This window comes from Zootoca vivipara, chromosome 15 (genome assembly GCF_963506605.1).
Source record: "Zootoca vivipara chromosome 15, rZooViv1.1, whole genome shotgun sequence".
In the NCBI taxonomy this organism is placed as follows: Eukaryota; Metazoa; Chordata; class Lepidosauria; order Squamata; family Lacertidae; genus Zootoca; species Zootoca vivipara.
The window spans coordinates 15,894,135-15,912,581 of NC_083290.1; the positions used below are offsets into that span (position 1 = coordinate 15,894,135).

At 45.0% G+C, this 18,447-nt stretch overlaps 1 protein-coding gene across 1 annotated transcript in view; it reads left to right on the forward strand.

The window, feature by feature from the left end:
* Positions 1 to 5,681: 5,681 nt before the first annotated feature.
* The window catches only part of LOC118097163 (N(G),N(G)-dimethylarginine dimethylaminohydrolase 1), a 49,068-nt gene continuing 36,302 nt past the window's right edge, over positions 5,682 to 18,447 (forward strand). The window contains exon 1 of the mRNA XM_035139845.2: positions 5,682 to 6,134. Within this exon, the coding sequence (XP_034995736.2) occupies positions 5,826 to 6,134 (309 nt within the window). The 5' untranslated portion in view covers positions 5,682 to 5,825. The remainder of the gene's footprint in view (positions 6,135 to 18,447) is intronic.

Genomic DNA, 18,447 nt, shown 5'->3' on the forward strand with positions numbered 1-18,447 from the left:
GAAATAACAAAAAGCATCTTTGGAAGGATCAACATCTTAATCATCGAAATCCTACCCCAGAGTGACAAATTAAGCTTCCCCCACTTTGCTAAATCTCCACTTACCTCCTTCCACTTTTTAATATAGCTGTCCTTAAACAGGTTAAAGTAAAATAAAAAAATTCCTTCAGTAGCACCTTAAAGACCAACTAAGTTTTTATTTTGGTATGAGCTTTCGTGTGCATGCACACTTCTTCAGATACAGTGAAATAGAAGTCCCCAGGCACTTATGTAGAGAAGGGGTGGGGAGGGGAGGGGGAGGGGAGGGGGGATCACTCAGAAGGGTGGTGGAAGTGGGTGATTGACTGACTGATAGCTGTTGATGACCGAATACGACTGCAAATGGTTTTGCATGAAAAAGCAAGGGTTGAGATGGCTGAAGATCGCTTATTATGTATAATGAGATAAGAATCCGATATCTCTGTTCAAACCAGGTCCCTCCATGGTTTTGAGCTTGGTGATAAGTTGTAATTCAGCAACTTCTCTTTCCAGTCTATTTCTGAAATTCTTTTGTAGTAAGACAGCTACTTTGAGATCTTGTATAGAATGTCCTGGGAGATTGAAGTGTTCTCCTATTGGCTTCTCTGTCTTGTGATTCCTGATGTCAGATTTATGTCCATTTATCCTTTGGCGTAGGGTTTGGCCTGTTTGTCCAATATAGAGAGCTGAAGGGCACTGTTGGCATTTGATGGCATACACAATGTTAGAAGATGAGCACTTAAATAGTCCTGAGATGGTATGTTGGATGTTGTTGGGGCCAGTAATGATGTTGTCCGGGTGTATGTGGCAGCAAAGTTGGCATCTGGGTTTATTGCAGGCTCTGGTACCAGTGTCCATGTTAAGTCTGGTGGTTGTATTATTGTGGGTGAGGAGTTGTTTAAGATTGGGTGGCTGTCTGTAGGCAATGAAAGGTCTTCCTCCCAGAGCTTGAGAAAGGGAGCTGTCATTGTCCAGGAGAGGCTGTAGATCTCTGATGATGCGTTGTACTGTTTTAACTTGGGAGCTGTATGTGATGACTAGTGGTGTTCTGTTATTTTCTTTTTTGGGTCTGTCTTGCAGCAGGTTCTCTCTAGGTATCAGCCTGGCTCTGTTGATCTGTTTAACTTCATCAGGTGGATATTTTAGTTCTAAAAAGTTTTGCTGTAGATCTCTTAGGTGAGATTCTCTGTCTGTAGAGTTGGAACAGATGCGGTTGTAACGTAAGGCCTGGCTGTATACGATGGATTGTTTGGTATGTTTGGGATGGTAGCTAGAAGCATGTAGATATGTTTGTCGGTCAGTTGGTTTTCTGTATAAGGTGGTGTCTATACGCCCATCCTGTATTTTTATAGTAGTGTCCAAAAAATGTATTTCTTGCATAGATTGGTTCATTGTTAGGTTGATGGTGGGGTGAAAGTCATTGAATGTCTGGTGGAAGGTTTCCAGGGTCTGTTGTCCATGTGTCCAGATAATAAAAATATCGTCAATGTATCGCAGGTACAAGAGAGGTTTGAGTGGGTAGGAGTTTAGGAAACGTTCTAAATCTGCCATGAAGATGTTGGCATACTGTGGGGCCAACATTGATACAGGTTGGTATCAATGTTGGTAATCCGTATCCGATGGATAATTTTTAATGTTGACGCCCTGTTCTTCGCCAAGATGTATTTATATGGTGATGCCAGAGTCTGGTCCAAGTGTCTCCATCCATAATGTAGTCAATATCTTTTCCCCACATCAGCTTAGTACCATTTAGATGTTTAAATTCAGAATCCAAAACAAATTTACATGAATTTGATATTTTTATTTTCTATTTCTGTTTATAAACTTTTGAAAAAGGTTATATACTGAGTCACATTCTCTAAAAAGGATTTGTTCATTAAATTCTTGCCAGAGTAGCCATGAGAAGAGGGGCTGCTTGCCCAGTTTTATCTCTTAATTGATCTTGGGAGATCAGAACTCCATTATCATAAAGAGCACACACGAAAAGTACAGTTTAATCATTTGCATGTTTTCTTAGCTATGCCATGTATTCTATCATGTTGGATGATATGCTAGAAGGGGAAGCTGAGGAGATAACCCAGGGGCCGATTAAGTTGCTTTCTGTGTGTCCAACATTTAAAAGTTGTAAATCTGCGTTTCTTAAAAATTGTTTATTTTCAGATTACAAAAAACAACAAACGAGTTCATACAACAAATGTTGTTCATCCCAATCAGTGAAATCAACATGTACAATGTCCTGTAATAAACATTTCAAGTATTATTCCAAAAGGTCTTGCCGCATTTTTGTATGTGTCGATGGGGGGACTTCTTTGTGCCCGGTATTTTTTTTTTTACAATAGGATACACAGGATTTGCTATCAAAACTGATTTCTAAACAATCACCATTGACAGCAGGTCCCCCCCTCCCCTTCTTCTCTGCCTAGCTGTCAGTTTTGCTGACACTGCTATTCATCCGAATGTAGAAAACGGCAGCAGACAAAATGCCAGGTTAATTTAACTGCATTGGATGACATAGACATACCCCATGCATCTTCTAAGGATCTTTTCACATGACAACTTTTTATCACCTGAATTGTTACAACGGGAAGGTGAACAGAATGCGCCTCAAAGGAAGGCTGGTGCTAGGGCGGTAGCTTTGATCCTGCAAGTACATTTGAACTGGAAACAATTGGAATGCAGATCCACTATATATCATTTGAAGGTGATAGTAAAGCTGATTCTGTAATGTGACACTTGCGAATTATCTCTGCCTGGAAGTGCGCCTAAAAATGGCTGTGCCACAGAATGACGGACAGTTTCTAGTTGCGGTGATAGTTTCAGTTCACATGAGGCATTAAAGGATATTCTTCCTGAAGGATCTTCCAGCTTCAATTCGTAATATCTGCGAGCTGGTTCAGACAGCTGTCCACACTGCCAGATCTAACATTTATTTGTAGATAATGACCATGCCCATGATTGTGGTTGTGTTTCTTCCAGCTTCTGTTATGATTGTCCAGAATTACCTGGTCCACACATTCTGTCTACCCTCAAGAGCATAAATGTGGGGATATTTAAGACTGCTCCCATAGGCAAATATTATTTCATCTATCTGGGATTAATTAGTGGTCCCACTAATTTTGGGAGAAAGAAGTGATTGATTGAGGTTGCACCATAATTCATTGCTTTTCTTAGAAAAGACGCAAGGTTCATGTAGGGCTAATAGCAGGTTTCTGTGTGTTGCTCTGGTTTGCCAGAAGCAGCTTTGTCATGCTGGCCACATGACCTGGAAGCTGTACGCCGGCTCCCTTGGCCAGTAACGCGAAATGTGCACCGCAACACCAGAGTCGGCCGCGACTGGACCTAATGGTCAGGGGTCCCTTTACCTTTTAATAGCAGGTTACCAGTGCTGTGAGTATGTGATTTTCAAACATGAGAATTATACTCTCATACAGCATTACAGTGTGATGCAGCAGCTAAAAAAGCCAATGCAATTCTGGGCTGCATCAATAGGAGTATAGCATCTAGATCTAGGGAAGTAATAGTACCACTGTATTCTGCTCTGGTCAGACCTCACCTGGAGTACTGTGTCCAGTGCTGGGCACCACAGTTCAAGAAGGATACTGACAAGCTGGAACGTGTCCAGAAGAGGGCAACCAAAATGGTCAAAGGCCTGGAAACGATGCCTTATGAGGAACGGCTTAGGGAGCTGGGTATGTTTAGCCTGGAGAAGAGAAGGTTAAGGGGTGATATGATAGCCATGTTCAAATATATGAAAGGATGTCATATGGAGGAGGGAGAAAGATTGTTTTCTGCTGCTCCAGAGAAGCGGACATGGAACAATGGATTCAAACTTCAAGAAAGAAGATTCCACCTAAACATTAGGAAGAACTTCCTGACAGTAAGAGCTGTTCGGCAGTGGAATTTGCTACCAAGGAGTGTGGTGGAGTCTCCTTCTTTGGAGGTCTTTAAGCAGAGGCTTGACAGCCACATGTCAAGAATGCTTTGATGGGGTTTCCTGCTTGGCAGGGGGTTGGACTGGATGGCCCTTGTGGTCTCTTCCAACTCTGATTCTATGATTCTATGGTATGCTGGTTTGACAGCCATGGACAGAGAGTCCCTACGGAGGGTGGTGAAGACAGCACATGATACCGTGGGAGACCGTTGCCTCAGAAGAGTGAGGAACATTCTCAGGAATGACTCGCGCCCTGGCCAGCACCTTTTTAAAGCATGTTAAAGAACAGTTTCTACCCATGGGCCGTGAAGCTGCTGAATGGAAGACAGCAACATTGCAGCTGACGTTCGGGGTTGGTGGTCATATGACGTACACAGAGTGTAACAAGGACTGAAGAGATTGGGGGGGGGGGCTCGTTTAATCTCACTGTAAGCAAGTGGTACAGTGACAATAAAGTATTTCTATTTCTATACTGTGGAAAGAGTCCTCGTCCTGATTTTAGTTGGGGGTCTTCTTTTCCGGATACCAATGCTTGGTTTGGAAGAAACATGGGAAATCATTGTCATGGATCTCTCATATCTTTAAACCATAACTGGGATTCTAAGTAACAAGGCTGCCTTTGCAGCCCAAAGGAAACTGTGCATTATCTTTGGGGTCACTTGCAATGGAAAGCTCAACTGCCAATTTTCTATAAGTTTCTCTTTCAGGCAACGCCCCCCCCCCCCCCAGTTTTGGGGAAATTATTGAATGCTGAAAGGGCATTTGAGAGAGGGGGGGGGAGGGTTGAGCACCTCCTCTCACCTACTGGTTCATCTCTGCAAGTGCCCCCTCAGCCCCCACAATATGGTTATGAAGGAATCATAGGATTGGAAAATGCATTATTTCCAACATGATGTCTTGTTTGGCCAGACTGTTTGTCTGCTGCACAGATAACATGGCCATCTCCTTAGATCTCCAGAGTTAAAAAGTAGCCTGTAAAGTATAACTTGAAATCTCACATCCAAGCTTGAAACCCTTGTACCCAGGCAGCTCTTTGACAAAATTCTAAACATTTGTTTTCAAATTTAAATCTGCAGTGAGGGAGAGATTTCCTAGATTGCTGAATTAATGAATGAATGAATGGTTGAATTAATGAAAGAAATCTACTGGTACTTGTTCACAGCCAATGGAAGTCACAATATGCACTTTGTTTTAACTTACTTGCTGTGCAGAGTACTTGCAGTTCTTACTCTCACCAACTCTCTGAATTAGGTCACTCCTTATTACAGTGCTTAATTAATGCAGGCACTTTGGAACAAAATAATGATTATGTGTTTACACATGGGAACATGAAGTTCAGACTTTGTCAAACCCATCCTCGTGAGTCCAGAGTCCATGGCTTTAGGTAAATGGTCAATTCATGTCTCTCCAGCCCATATCTAAGACCATGTACACATTAGCAGCTTGAAATGCAATGAGCTCATCCCTCCTCCGACATAACGAAGCCTAACACTTTATCCAGGAGGCGATGATACTGCAGATCGTTGAGGTCAATGTGCAAGAAAGTTGTAAATCAGCGCACAGGTAATTTCTGCTGCCTCTAGCCAATTGGATGCCCCGACCAAAGCGCCCAGCCAATGGACAGTCCCCGGGATGCAGGACTGCGATGAGGCAAGCGTGGCCAATCCGAAGCTTGGTCACCCACCTCCTCCTATTCTGAGGCGGTGGGGAGGGTGCTTCAGCTGGTGGTGGGAGGGAAAGCGGAGGAGAGGTGGGGGAAGCTTGGCAGCGTCAGCCAGAGGAGAAGGCGGGCTGTGGTGGTGCCTCCTGCTCTTGTCCCGGCTGCCCTCTTCCTCCTCCTTTTCCCCTTCTTCCTCCTCTCTCTTGCTCTCCCAAACATGGCAGGGCTGGGCAGCAGCGGTGCCTCCGCCTTCGGGCGCTGCACGCATGCCTTGGTGCGGGCTCTGCCGGAGTCCCTGTGCCAGCAGGCGCTGAGGCGCGAGAAGGGCAAGGAGGTGGACTTTGCGCGCGCTGAGCGCGAGCACCAGCTCTACGTCGGGGTGCTGAAGAGCAAGCTGGGGCTGCAGGTGCTGGAGCTGCCTGCCGACGAAAGCCTGCCCGACTGCGTCTTCGTCGAGGACGTGGCTGTCGTGTGCGAGGAGACTGCTCTCCTCACGCGCCCGGGCGCGCCCAGCAGGAGGAAAGAGGTACCGGGGCGGGGCGCGCTGTGAGGGGGCGACTTGAGAAGGGCTGGAACGGGGGGGGGGGCTCTCTTTCTGACTCTCCCATCCCCACTTCTCGGGCGGGGGTCGCTGCAACTTTCCCACCATGGCCAAAGGAGTGTGGAGAGCGGGAAAGCAACTTCCCACCATGGGCAAAGGAGTGTGGAGAGATGGGAAAGAGGGTAGAAGAAGCGCCTTGGTGGGGGTGGTGGGGGTCCAGCATCTTTGGATGGGCTGGCAGAGCGTTGGCAGGCTGCGCTTTCCTCTCAGCCGGACCGAGGTGGGGGTGGGAAGCACGCCCTGCGAGGGGCTCCTGGACTGCCGCCGTCATCCTCATCGCCTCCGCGCGCGCGCTGGGTGTGGGGAATGCTGTGCTGTAAGGCGTGGCCGGCTGTGCTGGGAGGAGGGAGGCAGGAGAGATGCTGGAGGAATAAGATGCTCAGCACCAAGGCAGCCTCTTCTCTCGTTTCTTGCATAGCTGTCCAGTTTTCCCTTTTCTCGCGAGGAAGCCTATTCAGCATAAGGGAATTTCCCTTAAAAAAGGGGGAGAACTTGACAGCTATGGTTTCTTGTGAACTCTGAAGCCTTCCCATCCTCGCCCGTCTTTCGCCAAGCCAAGCCAGCACGATATTGCAGATTGGGAGAAAAAGTAGATCTGAATGAGCTTTTTTTGGGGGGGGGCATGAATCAGTTTTCAATTGTGGGGCACACAGATGCGCTGTGGCAGGGTGCTTGCTTTTAGAAATAATTGGCTGGACTGAAAAGATAATTTTCCTTTCTTTGTGTCTTCTACCCTGCCCGAAATTTTAGAAGGGACAGCTTTTTCATTTTATCAATGGACAGGCTCTTTTCGAAAGTAGTAATGGCTCCAAATGAAACCGCAGCAGGTTTCTTTTTAATGAAGCCAGATCAAGAGTGATGCTCATCACGTTTGCCAGCAATAATTAGAAACAACAACCACAGGAAACTTCACAGGTGCAGGGAATAAAAGGTACACTTCCATGCACAGTGGAAAAGTTGGCCATGAATATTGCTTGAAGACATATCTTTGTATTCCGAGTAGGTTATTTAAAGCACAGGTGCATGTGCCTTTGGAAGAACAGCAGAACGTACAGAGGACATCTTTCACTGGAAACCAGTGTGGTGTAGTGGTTAGAGTGTCAGACTAGGACCTGGGAGATCAGGGTTCCAATCCCCACTCAGTCATGAAGCTCACTGGGTGACCTTGGGCCAGTCACAGCCCCTTAACCTACCTCACAGGGTCATTGTAGGGATTAACTGAGGAAGGGGGGGGGGGAACCATGTACTCCTTGGAGGAAAAAATGGTGGTATATAAATGTAATAAATAAGTTGTTCTGCTTACAAAAGCTGGAGGGGCCAGCCAGATGGAGATGTCAGTTGCCAACCTGGCACCCAGAGACCTCTGTGTGGTTGCAATTGGACCCGCGCCTGTCATAAAATGCACCTGGCAAGAGAGAGCCAGTGTGGTGTAGTGGTTAAGAATGGTAGACTCGTAATCTGGGGAGCCGGGTTCGCGTCTCCGCTCCTCCACATGCAGCTGCTGGGTGACCTTGGGCTAGTCACACTTCTCTGAAGTCTCTCAGCCCCACCTACCTCACAGGGTGTCTGTTGTCGGGGAGGAAGGGAAAGGAGAATGTTAGATGCTTTGAGACTCCTTCGGGTAGTGATAAAGCGGGATATCAAATCCAAACTACTCCTCCTCCTCCTCCTCCCCTTCTTCTTCTTCTTCTTCTTCTTCTTCTTCTTCTTCTTCTTCTTCTTCTTCTTCTTCTTCTTCTTCTTCTTCTTCTTCTTCTTCTTCTTCTTCTTCTTCTTCACATTGATGTATAGGTATCTTTGTGGGGAGCAAAGTATCCCCGTTCACTTTATTAGGTGAACAGTTGCTTAGCCTTCCACACTAGTATATATTTCCTTTTGGTGTTTCTTCCTAAAAATCTGTAGCCAGTGCATGATTACTCTGGAGAGAGTCCCATTGTGTTCAGTGGGTCTTTCAGGTGAGTGCACGTGTGCCATGCTCTGCTCTCTTTCAGGTGAGAGATCGCAAGCTCTCGGACATTTTTTTCTGTTGTGAAAAAACTCTTGATAGAAATGGAATTGATCCTGAACAAAGTGGTGAATTCTGCATGTAAACATTCAACATTTCATGCATAAATTCCATCCATTTTTATTTAGGGCACAGTCCAAACTTGCGTATGCACATCATGCTGCCAGGGCTTTGCAAAGCGGCAGAGATATTGCTACACCTGCAGCTCTACAGCTCGCACAACCAGCCGCAGAAGGTCAGGGGCAAGATCACCAAGCCTGATGTGGACCTGATGGCATTGCACAATGGTGGTGAGACTGGCTTGGGAATCCAGTGGATCCAGGGCCAGCTCAGTCCCATCTCTCCCCACCTTTGAAATGCCCTGTTTTGCCCACTGACAACTCTTCCACTCACCTGCACAGTCAGTTACCTGGTAGAAGGCCAGTTCATTCAGGAAAGCTGAGCAAGGGTATATCTCCACCTAATCCAACCCTCTCCCTACCAGCTCAGCATAAGTTTCAATTGCTCTGTACTTTACATACAGTTTGATATTTCAACATATCCCAACAAAAAAGCATCGGTGAAAATGCCCCGGTATATAGTCCACATTAAAATCTAAACCACCCTGCAGCTACTACTACTACTACCACTAATAATAATAATTCCACATTTTAAGTAACATAATTAAGCAACAACAAATAAAACTATATGCATGAATAAAATAATCACAAAAGTAAATTATTTATGAAACTTAATTGCAGTATATATTGTCTAGAAAATTTGAATGCTGATACAAAATAATACTGGAAGGATTTCAGCAGCACACACTTCTCGTTTTGGCATTTCTGCTGCTGTTGGAATGATCCTTCCTCTCCTTCCTGCATAGTCTTCTGGGGGTTCTCCTGACCCTCAAGAGTGGGAGAGGCATGGGTGGGAGAGGGGAGGAAAGCCCCATTGCCATTGAGGAAGACCTTGCAACTGACATCCACTAGTGTACTGGGTTAGTTGAATCTATCCCACATTCTCCAAAATTATTCACCTGCACATTAATTACATAACACCAATCTAACTACACAACCTCCACATATCCAATCACTCATCAACCACATTACAACCCCAACCCCACCCCAAAGGGTGCTCATCAATGGCTCCTCTTCATCCTGGAGAGTAGTGGCTAGTGGGGTGCCACAGGGTTCTGTCTTGGGCCCAGTCTTACTCAACATCTTCATCAATGACTTGGACGATGGGCTTGAGGGCATCCTGAGCAAGTTTGCAGATGACACCAAATTGGGAGGGGTGGCTAATACCTCAGAGGACAGAATCACACTTCAAAATGACCTGATCAGATTAGACAACTGGGCCAAAGCAAACAAGATGAATTTTAACAAGGAGAAATGTAAAGTACTACACTAGGGCAAAAAAATGAAAGGCACAAATACAGGACGGGAGACACCTGGCTTGAGAGCAGTACATGTGAAAAGGATCTAGGAGTCTTGGTAGACCACAAACTTGACATGAGTCAACAGTGTGATGCAGCAGCTAAAAAAGCCAATGCAATTCTGGGCTGCAATTCTGGGCTGCATCAATAGGAGTATAGAGTCTAGATCAAGGGAAGTAATTTTCTGCTCTGGTCAGACCTCACCTGGAGTATTGTGTCCAATTCTGGGCACCACAGTTCAAGAAGGATACTGACAAGCTGGAACGTGTCCAGAAGAGGGCAACCAAAATGGTCAAAGGCTTGGAAACAATGCCTTATGAGGAACGGCTTAGGGAGCTGGGTATGTTTAGCCTGGAGAAGAGAAGGTTAAGGGGTGATATGATAGCCATGTTCAAATATATAAAAGGATGTCATATAGAGGAGGGAGAAATGTTGTTTCCTGCTGCTCCAGTGAAGCGGACACGGAGCAATGGATTTAAACTACAAGAAAGAAGCTTCCACCTAAACATTAGGAAGAACTTCCTGACAGTAAGAGCTGTTTGACAGTGGAATTTGCTGCCAAGGAGTGTGGTGGAGTCTCCTTCTTTGGAGGTCTTTAAGCGGAGGCTTGACTGCCATGTGTCAAGAATGCTTTGATGGTGTTTCCTGCTTGGCAGGGGGGTTGGACTGGATGGCCCTTGTGGTCTCTTCCAATTTTATGATTCTATCCATTCAATTCACACTTCAGTTAAAAGAAAAAAACCCCTCTCCAAGAGTCCTGTGCAAAGAATTAGGTCCACTCGATAAGAAGAGCAGAAAAAAAGCAAACTAAAACGTATGCATTTCAACCCCATCTCTCACCTGGAGCAATACAAGCAGTCTTTGCCAGCTTCTTAACCTAGAGAGCCCAATCCCTTCCCCACAGGCAGACTCTCACCCTGTGGGGGAGGCAGATGGTAGTCACCAACACTCTTGATGCTTGGAGCATCCCTATCAGCCAGATAAAAACAAAGGCAAATCTCTTTTAACAATGCCTCAGGGACACCAAATCGATGAGCAGGTGCGAGGACTCTGAAATGGAAATCCAAAAGGGACGAACATCTTTGGTGTCTTCCTGTGGTGTGGGTTCACTGCACTGCAGCAGTCTTGCTTTTTTTAGATCTATGGGGCAGGTGGTGTTTGGCTGCCCAGAGCACTCTCCATACTTCCAGCTGGTTCTGCTGCAGCTGTAGAACTTTGCAGACAGATGGGGGAGACTATTGGGAGCCAAAGTGTGGGGGCTGGCAGTGGCAATATTTTTCTCTCCCAGCCTCTTTCCTCTACCTTAACCACAAACAAAGGAAAAGTTGGTGTTCTTCCGGTGTATAATTTTCAAATGTATATTTGCACTTTGTATAGGAAGAATGCTTGAACTATTTTGAGAGAGAGAGAGAGATTCACAAACTGTGCCTCCCCCCTCTATATAAGCATTGTGGATTTGTTTGCATATACAAATACATCTTTCCATTTCTTCCTCCATAATCTTGTGGAGATGTTGTGTGATAGATAGTTTGGGCAGAAGCTTTAAATTTATGTAGTGATGATATGCGACCTAAAGTTTGCTTTTGTGTTTTCAGCAGTATTTTATTAACATGAAGTCCATTATATTCTGCCCTGTTAAACTTTCTCATATAGCCTACGAGTTGTAATTGGTTTCCAGGACAGAAGACAGTCATGTCAAGAACCACCTCTGCAATCCATTCAGACAGGCAGGGATAAGATCAGTGAGCCAGAAAATGAAATAAAAGCAGTCAGCAGAGTCTGATTTGGGAAATGGCTCAAATGGATTAGCAGCTAAAGGGGGTGGGGAGAACAGGCTGCTAAATCCAACAAAAATCTACCATGGAGTACTGATTACTGTATATTGGGAAATAAATGCATTGCATGCATGAAGTTTTTAAAAAGTTAAATCCACTTAGGTACTATGGAAATCTTCAGCATATATTTGCAGGAATGTGTCTGTGATTTTAGTAGGATGCAATTTCCAGACTGTGTCCTGGTGCATAGTAATGTGCTTCAGGAGACTTGCTTGGAATGAATGAATGAATAAATAAATAAATAAATAAAGGAAAGGAAAGTAGTTGCAGTGAGATACGCCCAAATACACCCCAGCAGCAACAACAACAACCACCCCCAACACATACAATGCTGTCTGCTGCATTTACGTTCTGGGCTTGCCTATATTCCAACAGCCTCCACTAGGAGTAGGTATTTTTGCCATATCATATTGGGTCATTCCGTCGCTGCTAAAGCGCGCAAGTGTGGTAGAATTCTCATTGCCATGAGGGGCTGCCTGCTACATCTCTGCATGAGTCACTGATCTGTGTTTTCCTTCTTCCGATCGGCAGGTACACCTAGAATTGATTCATGCAGAAACGCGAGGGTTAGATTAACTCCATTTAAGGTGGGATGTGTTCACTCATCAACATACTAAATGTAAACATTTTTAGGTGTAAGGGTAAAGAATCTGCATCCGATAACAGGTCAGAAAGTTTTCCTCAAATCTTAGAATTTTCAGGAAGCACTGGATTCTATTGTAGGTTTGGATATAGTTCTCTGGAGCATATAAGGTCTGTTAAAGGGTGCAGATTTCCTGTATCTGTTACTGACCTCCCTCCTCTACTCACCAGTGTGGTGTAGTGGTTAGACTGCTGGACTAGGACCTGGGAGACCAGGGTTCAAATCCCCACTCAGCCATGAAGAAGAAGAGCTTGGATTTGATATCCTGCTTTATCACTACCCGAAGGAGCTAATATGCTACCTAAAGCGGCTAACATTCTCCTTTCCCTTCCTCCCCCACAACAAACACTCTGTGGGGTGAGTTTGATTAGATTAGATTAGCGCAACTAGGATATTCAAGGGTATTTCAATCCGTTCTGTATCCCACCAAGTTCCCGCACAGTGGGAAAATGAGACTTTTTTTGTATTATCAGACTGGTATTTAATAAACAGTTGCAAGTGTTTTATTGATGTGGTGGGACCCTTATGTTCGGAAATGACTGATTTAAAACTTAAAATCTTATCTGGCATTTGGCTTTTGCCAAACCTGCTTGGCGATAGATCTCTCTCAGTTCCCTCATATATCTCCTGAAACTTCCCACTGCTTATAGGTGTCCAATGGAGAAGTGAGATAATTGGTAATGAATTAAAAAGGAACACACAAATAGTAACATGCTTAAAGTTCAGTTAGTGAAGTTGCAGCTTTCTTTTAAAGGCTAACTTTTAGATAATAAATTAATGGAAATTAAACTGCTGACTGAGTGCTAAAGTATATTCATTGGACCAAGTGATGGACTTGGACCTAGAAAGCAAAGGCTTCAAATTCCTTTTAAAGCATTTTCTTGGGTCAGCGTTATTTGGGAATGTTGCTGTCTCCATTCTGCTTACTTTCTAGTCTGTGAAACAGTTGACAATAAGAACTTGCTCTGCAAAGGAGGTTGGGTGGAGGATGTGCTGAATTTCAGTTTGTGCTTGTGGCAGAAGCACCCACCTGCTTTCCTTAGGGCATTCTCAAACAAACATTTTGCCCACAGTGGAACACAGGTTGCAATCACCAGATTGAACAATTCTAGTGGACAATATAAATAGTCTGTGTCCATTGGAGAAGGGAAAATCTGTTTGTCTGAATTTACACCAAGGTTTTTTTTTTACCCACAATTCATGACAATTCTGCTATAATACTGAGACTGAAGGTCTTGTTTCCAACCGTCGCAACTGAAGAAAGCAACAATTGTAGTGATGGTGAGGGTGATATAAAATAAAAAGAGGCCAGTCCACAGAGGAGTTTTGGCATTGTTTATGCCGCTTGGAGATTACTTGGTCTTTGAAAGGCAGGTATAAATATTTAAAGTAAATGAATTAATTGATGGTTCTTGGGTTAGATAGTCCAGCTTTGACTGGAGCCAAACCATGATGAGTCCTGTGGTTTAGGTTAAGTCCTGTTGATCAAAGGCAGCAATTTTGCAGCAATTCCTGTAAAAAAAATTGTCTATGTTTTTGAGTTCTGAAATCTGCAAATTTTATTTTCAATGAAATCGGTTGATTTAATCTCTTTAAAGGAAGGTGATTTATCAGCTTAAAATTCTTGGTTTGCAGCTCTGTTGTGTATATACAGATGCAATATCAGTTCAATATCAAGGAGTCTCACTAAAAAAGGAAACGGGGTATGCTATTGCCACCATATATACACCGTTACACCTTCGGTTCTGTTAATTTGATCATCAGCCCAATTCCAAAATGTCCAATAACCCATGGAAAAGCCAAGCACTTCAAAGGGTTGAAGCCCACCCACCCCCATGCCTTTACCACTTTTACAGCCTGATCCTTCTCAGAAGCAAGGCCTATAGAGTTCAGTGGTGCTTACTCTCAAGTTTGCCTGCCTGTGGTTACAACACCGGGATTTCAAAGGTGGGACTGACATTGGGGGGGGGGGAGCATTTCCGAAAGGTAGTGCTTTGTCCTGAATCTTGGGAAACTCAATTGAAAAATCGTGGGGGGGTTTTTGGCATGGGGGGGAAGGGGGGAAGCTTTGGGGTTTGTCTTTAAAAAAAGACTCCTTATAAATGCTCAACAACTCTCGGGTTGTCCTGGTTTTTACTTATGAAATATGGCAAACCTTATTTAAGTGTGACACAAACAACGTATTAAGTCAGACACCCCCAAACTTCGGCCCTCTAGACGTTTTGGCCTACAACTCCCATGATCCCTAGCTAACAGGACGAGTGGTTGGGGAAGATGGGAATTGTAGTCCAAAACATCTGGAGGGCCGAAGTTTGGGGATGCCTGCCTGTATTAAGTGATTCTGGGTGAGAGACCCGAACTGGTAGATGACAATTGCACACAACTGGTATATGCACACATTATTGTATTGTATAACTGGATATGTTATTTGAAACATTGGGTGACTGTTAAAAACAACGTGTTCCCCCCCCTCCTTTCCCTCATAATGTGTTGGACTTCTTACCTGGTTTTGTGAAGAAGAGGAGTGCAAAGGGGGGGGGGGAACAGGAGAGTTGACTTCAAGTGTATGGTGTTAACATAATTTGTACCCAGGTGGCGCTGTGGTTAAACCACTGAGCCTAGGGCTTGCTGATCAGAAGGTCGGCAGTTCGAATCCCTGTGACGGGGTGAGCTCCCGTTGCTTGGTCCCAGCTCCTGCCAACCTAGCAGTTCAAAAGCACGTCAAAGTGCAAGTAGATAAATAGGTACCGCTACAGCGGGAAAGTAAACTGTGTTTTTCCGTGTGCTGCTCTCGTTCACCAGAAGCGGCTTTGTCATGCTGGCCACATGACCTGGAAGCTATAGGCCGGCTCCCTCGGCCAATAATGCGAGATGAGCGCGCAACCCCAGAGTCGGTCACGACTGGACCTAATGGTCAGGGGTCCTTTAGGGTCACATAAGGGAAAAGAGAAGAAGTGGACCAAAGCACCTCACTCAGGCTCCACAGCCTATCCTTTGATGTCGTACTAGGAAGCATCCATTATGAGGACAGCTTTAAATGGATTAAGTAGTACTGCTCAGAACTGTGATATGTGTGATGCAGTTTGTGAAGTTTATCATATGTCCTGAAAGCTCTGTGCCAAGAGATGATTAAGGATAAGGTTCTTAATAAGGAAAAAACACGCTAATGAAATTGTTGGCCATATGCTAACTTCCCTATCATTAATTAGAATAATTAACTTTGCATTGCACATTAGTAGCAGCAGTAGCTCCAGTCACTGGCAGATCACTTAAAATAGACTCTGCTGCACAATTGGTCGTGGCCCATCAGTAGTTCCACGGGGAATTAGCACTTTACAGTAGATCAAACCCAAGAGATGCAAACGAAGGCTGAAATTTTCTATTATCACTTTGCAGTATTTATGTCCAAGCTTAAGTATACCGGTATGTACACTTGGTGGAATGTGTGTCTCCATTTCCCCCTCTGTTGCATTCTCCTAAAAACCTAGCAGTTCGAAAGCACGTCAAAGTAAATAAATAAGTACCCTTCTGGCGGCCAGTAAAGCGGAATGAGCGCTGCAACCCCAGAGTCGTCCATGACTGGACCTAATGGTCAGGGGCCCCTTTACATTTATGCTCTTGCTCTTTTCCCTGTCTCAGTTGGGAGGCAGACTTCTAAAAACCATTTAAAAGCAGTAACGGGAACGGGACATACCAGCCTAGAAAAACCTGCAGGGCAGGGGGAACCTAGAAAAATAGCCCAGTTCATTGCAAATCCAATTCAGACCCTGTCACACTCCCTGTGATATAATCAGGAGTGTAACAGAGTCTCACTCTCCCCCCCCCCCCAACCTACAAGATGCAGAAGTCCTCTGCATGGAGAAAAGGATACTGTACGTAAGCTAACCCTGACAAGTAGACCAATTCCCTAGGTAACATTTATGGCCTTACAGCTTTGTTCTGTGTGGAGCTGGAGAGGCCAGGCTTAAAAGCCTTCTGTTCTAGCAACGAATGCTAGAACAATGTCTTCATGCTATGTGGCTGTTGGCTCTGGCTAACTAGTTGTTAACTGAACACTGCCTCCCTTATTGGTATTTAGACTTTCTTCACACTTCCTTCAGGCTTTGTATCTCTTATTTGTCCTTATGGGGGTTATTGATCCTGTGTGTGTTTTGCACAGGTGTGTGTTTGGGTGTAACAAACAGCCAGATGTGTAGCAGCGAAGGATGTAGCAGCAAGGCTTGTTGCAAGCGGTGGGCTCTCATGAAGACAAGACAGACAACTGATAGAACCAACCAGTCGTGGGACGAGAGCCCCGAGCTCTCTCGTGACCACATATTTATTTAGGTATAGAAAATGCATATGCACAAGCCATAAACCAATCATTAAAGGTAAAGGTAAAGGGACCACTGACCATTGGGTCCAGTCGTGACCGACTCTGGGGTTGCGCGCTCATCTCACATTATTGGCCAAGGGAGCCAGCGTACAGCTTCCAGGTGGCCAGCATGACAAAGCCGCTTCTGGGAAACCAGAGCAGCACATGGATACGCCGTTTACCTTCCCGCTGTAGCGGTTCCTATTTATCTACTTGCATTTTGACGTGCTTTTGAACTGCTAGGTTGGCAGGAGCTGGGACCAAGCAACGGGAGCTCACCCCGTCACAGGGATTCGAACCGCCGACCTTCTGATCAGCAAGCCCTAGGCTCAGTGGTTTAACCACAGCGCCACCTGGGTCCCTATCTAGCATTATCCAATAATATCAGCAGAACCCTCTTATGCCCATATATGCGCAGACCTATTGTTCTCCATAGTGTGCTTGTTTCTCATGGGAAGTTGTGCTCCTGGGGAATGAATAACTAAAGATGGATGGGGAGATGTTCCCCATGACTGGCATGACCTCTGAGGAATGGATAACTTGTGATGTATGGGAGATGTTCCTCATGGCTGACTTGGCCTCTGAGGATCATCTATCTTGTGTGGTATGTGGAGAAGTGCTGACTCTACATCCCTGGCTCGTTAGGCCTAGCCGATGTTGCCATGGTGCCCGCATACCACTTGAGAGAGGAGCGCGGAAGCACCATTTGATGGCTTTGGGATGTGGCTGCATTATTCCCACATGTCCACTGTTTTTGTTTTTTTCAAGGCTAAGAGAACTGGTCTGAGGAGTGCCTTCCCATGGATCGAGAGCCAAAAGGTCCCCCACTGGGGAGGGAGGTGGAGCGATGGGGGCAATCATAACTTGGGCAGCTGCTTTGCGTTCCGCAATCGATGACAGGCTATTGGTAATGGCTGTTCTGAGCATGCTCCGCCCAGTTCCAAAATGGCGGCAGTGCTACTTCCGGTGTGCTACTTCTGGTCCAGTCCCTTATTTTTCAGAGAGGAACTTGGCAGGTATGCCCACTGGTGGAAACTTGCACAAGGACTAGTCACGAGAGTAACAAGGTTTCCACCCTATCCTCCCCATGCCCCCCCCCAAAATGGGCTCAGGTGGTGGGAGGACCCCCACTACAGCATGCAGAAGGAGAAGAGGAGACATTGATTTGGCAAGGCGTTTTGACAATGTACTGTATGAATAAAGCAATCAAGGTTACTAACCTTGGGGTGCTCAAGGCTATCTGCTTAAGAAAACGTGTCATCAGATATCAGGCCTATTTTGTGGTTGAATCTCTAGTATGAAATGAAAGATTAGCATTCAGGAGAAAGGGAAAATTCAGCAAAAAATGGAGCTGCCTGAGCCAGAAGCTTTTAAAAAAAGGTAATTAAATAATGAGTTTCTGTCATGTTTGTGGAGGAAAGAAAATAATTTGTACAAGTAACCGTGTTAATTATGCTATCTGGCATAATGTTAAATATTTTATTAGATGTCCAAGGGTTTCTTCATAAAACATTGATATAACAAAAGCTATGGGACATTTGACTACGGCAAAGCTTTGTATAACCAATCTCTACAAAAGAGGGAGCCAGATAAGTGAAAGCTTGTGGATTGGGGGGGGGGGCAACAGAAGACTCTGAAACATATCCTTACTCATTTCGCCTGAGACCTGAAATGGAAAAACTAAGAAGGGGGATATGATTTTAAATAAAACATGCCTTCCAGAGTGATGTATGAAACATGTTTAAGAGAGTCTGTTATAATGTTTACAGCTAATTCTCATTGCTAACTGCAAATCGGTTGCATTCAAGTAGGGTTGCCATACATCTGGAATTTCCTGGACATAGCCAGAATTTGGCCATCGGAAACTGTGTCTTGGCGGAAATCGCTGAATGTCCAGGAAAATCCCATGCTGGAAGTGTAGATGTAGGCGAAGTGTAGATCTTTAGTTCAAAAAACTTTTGTGTCCGGATTTTCACATTTTGAA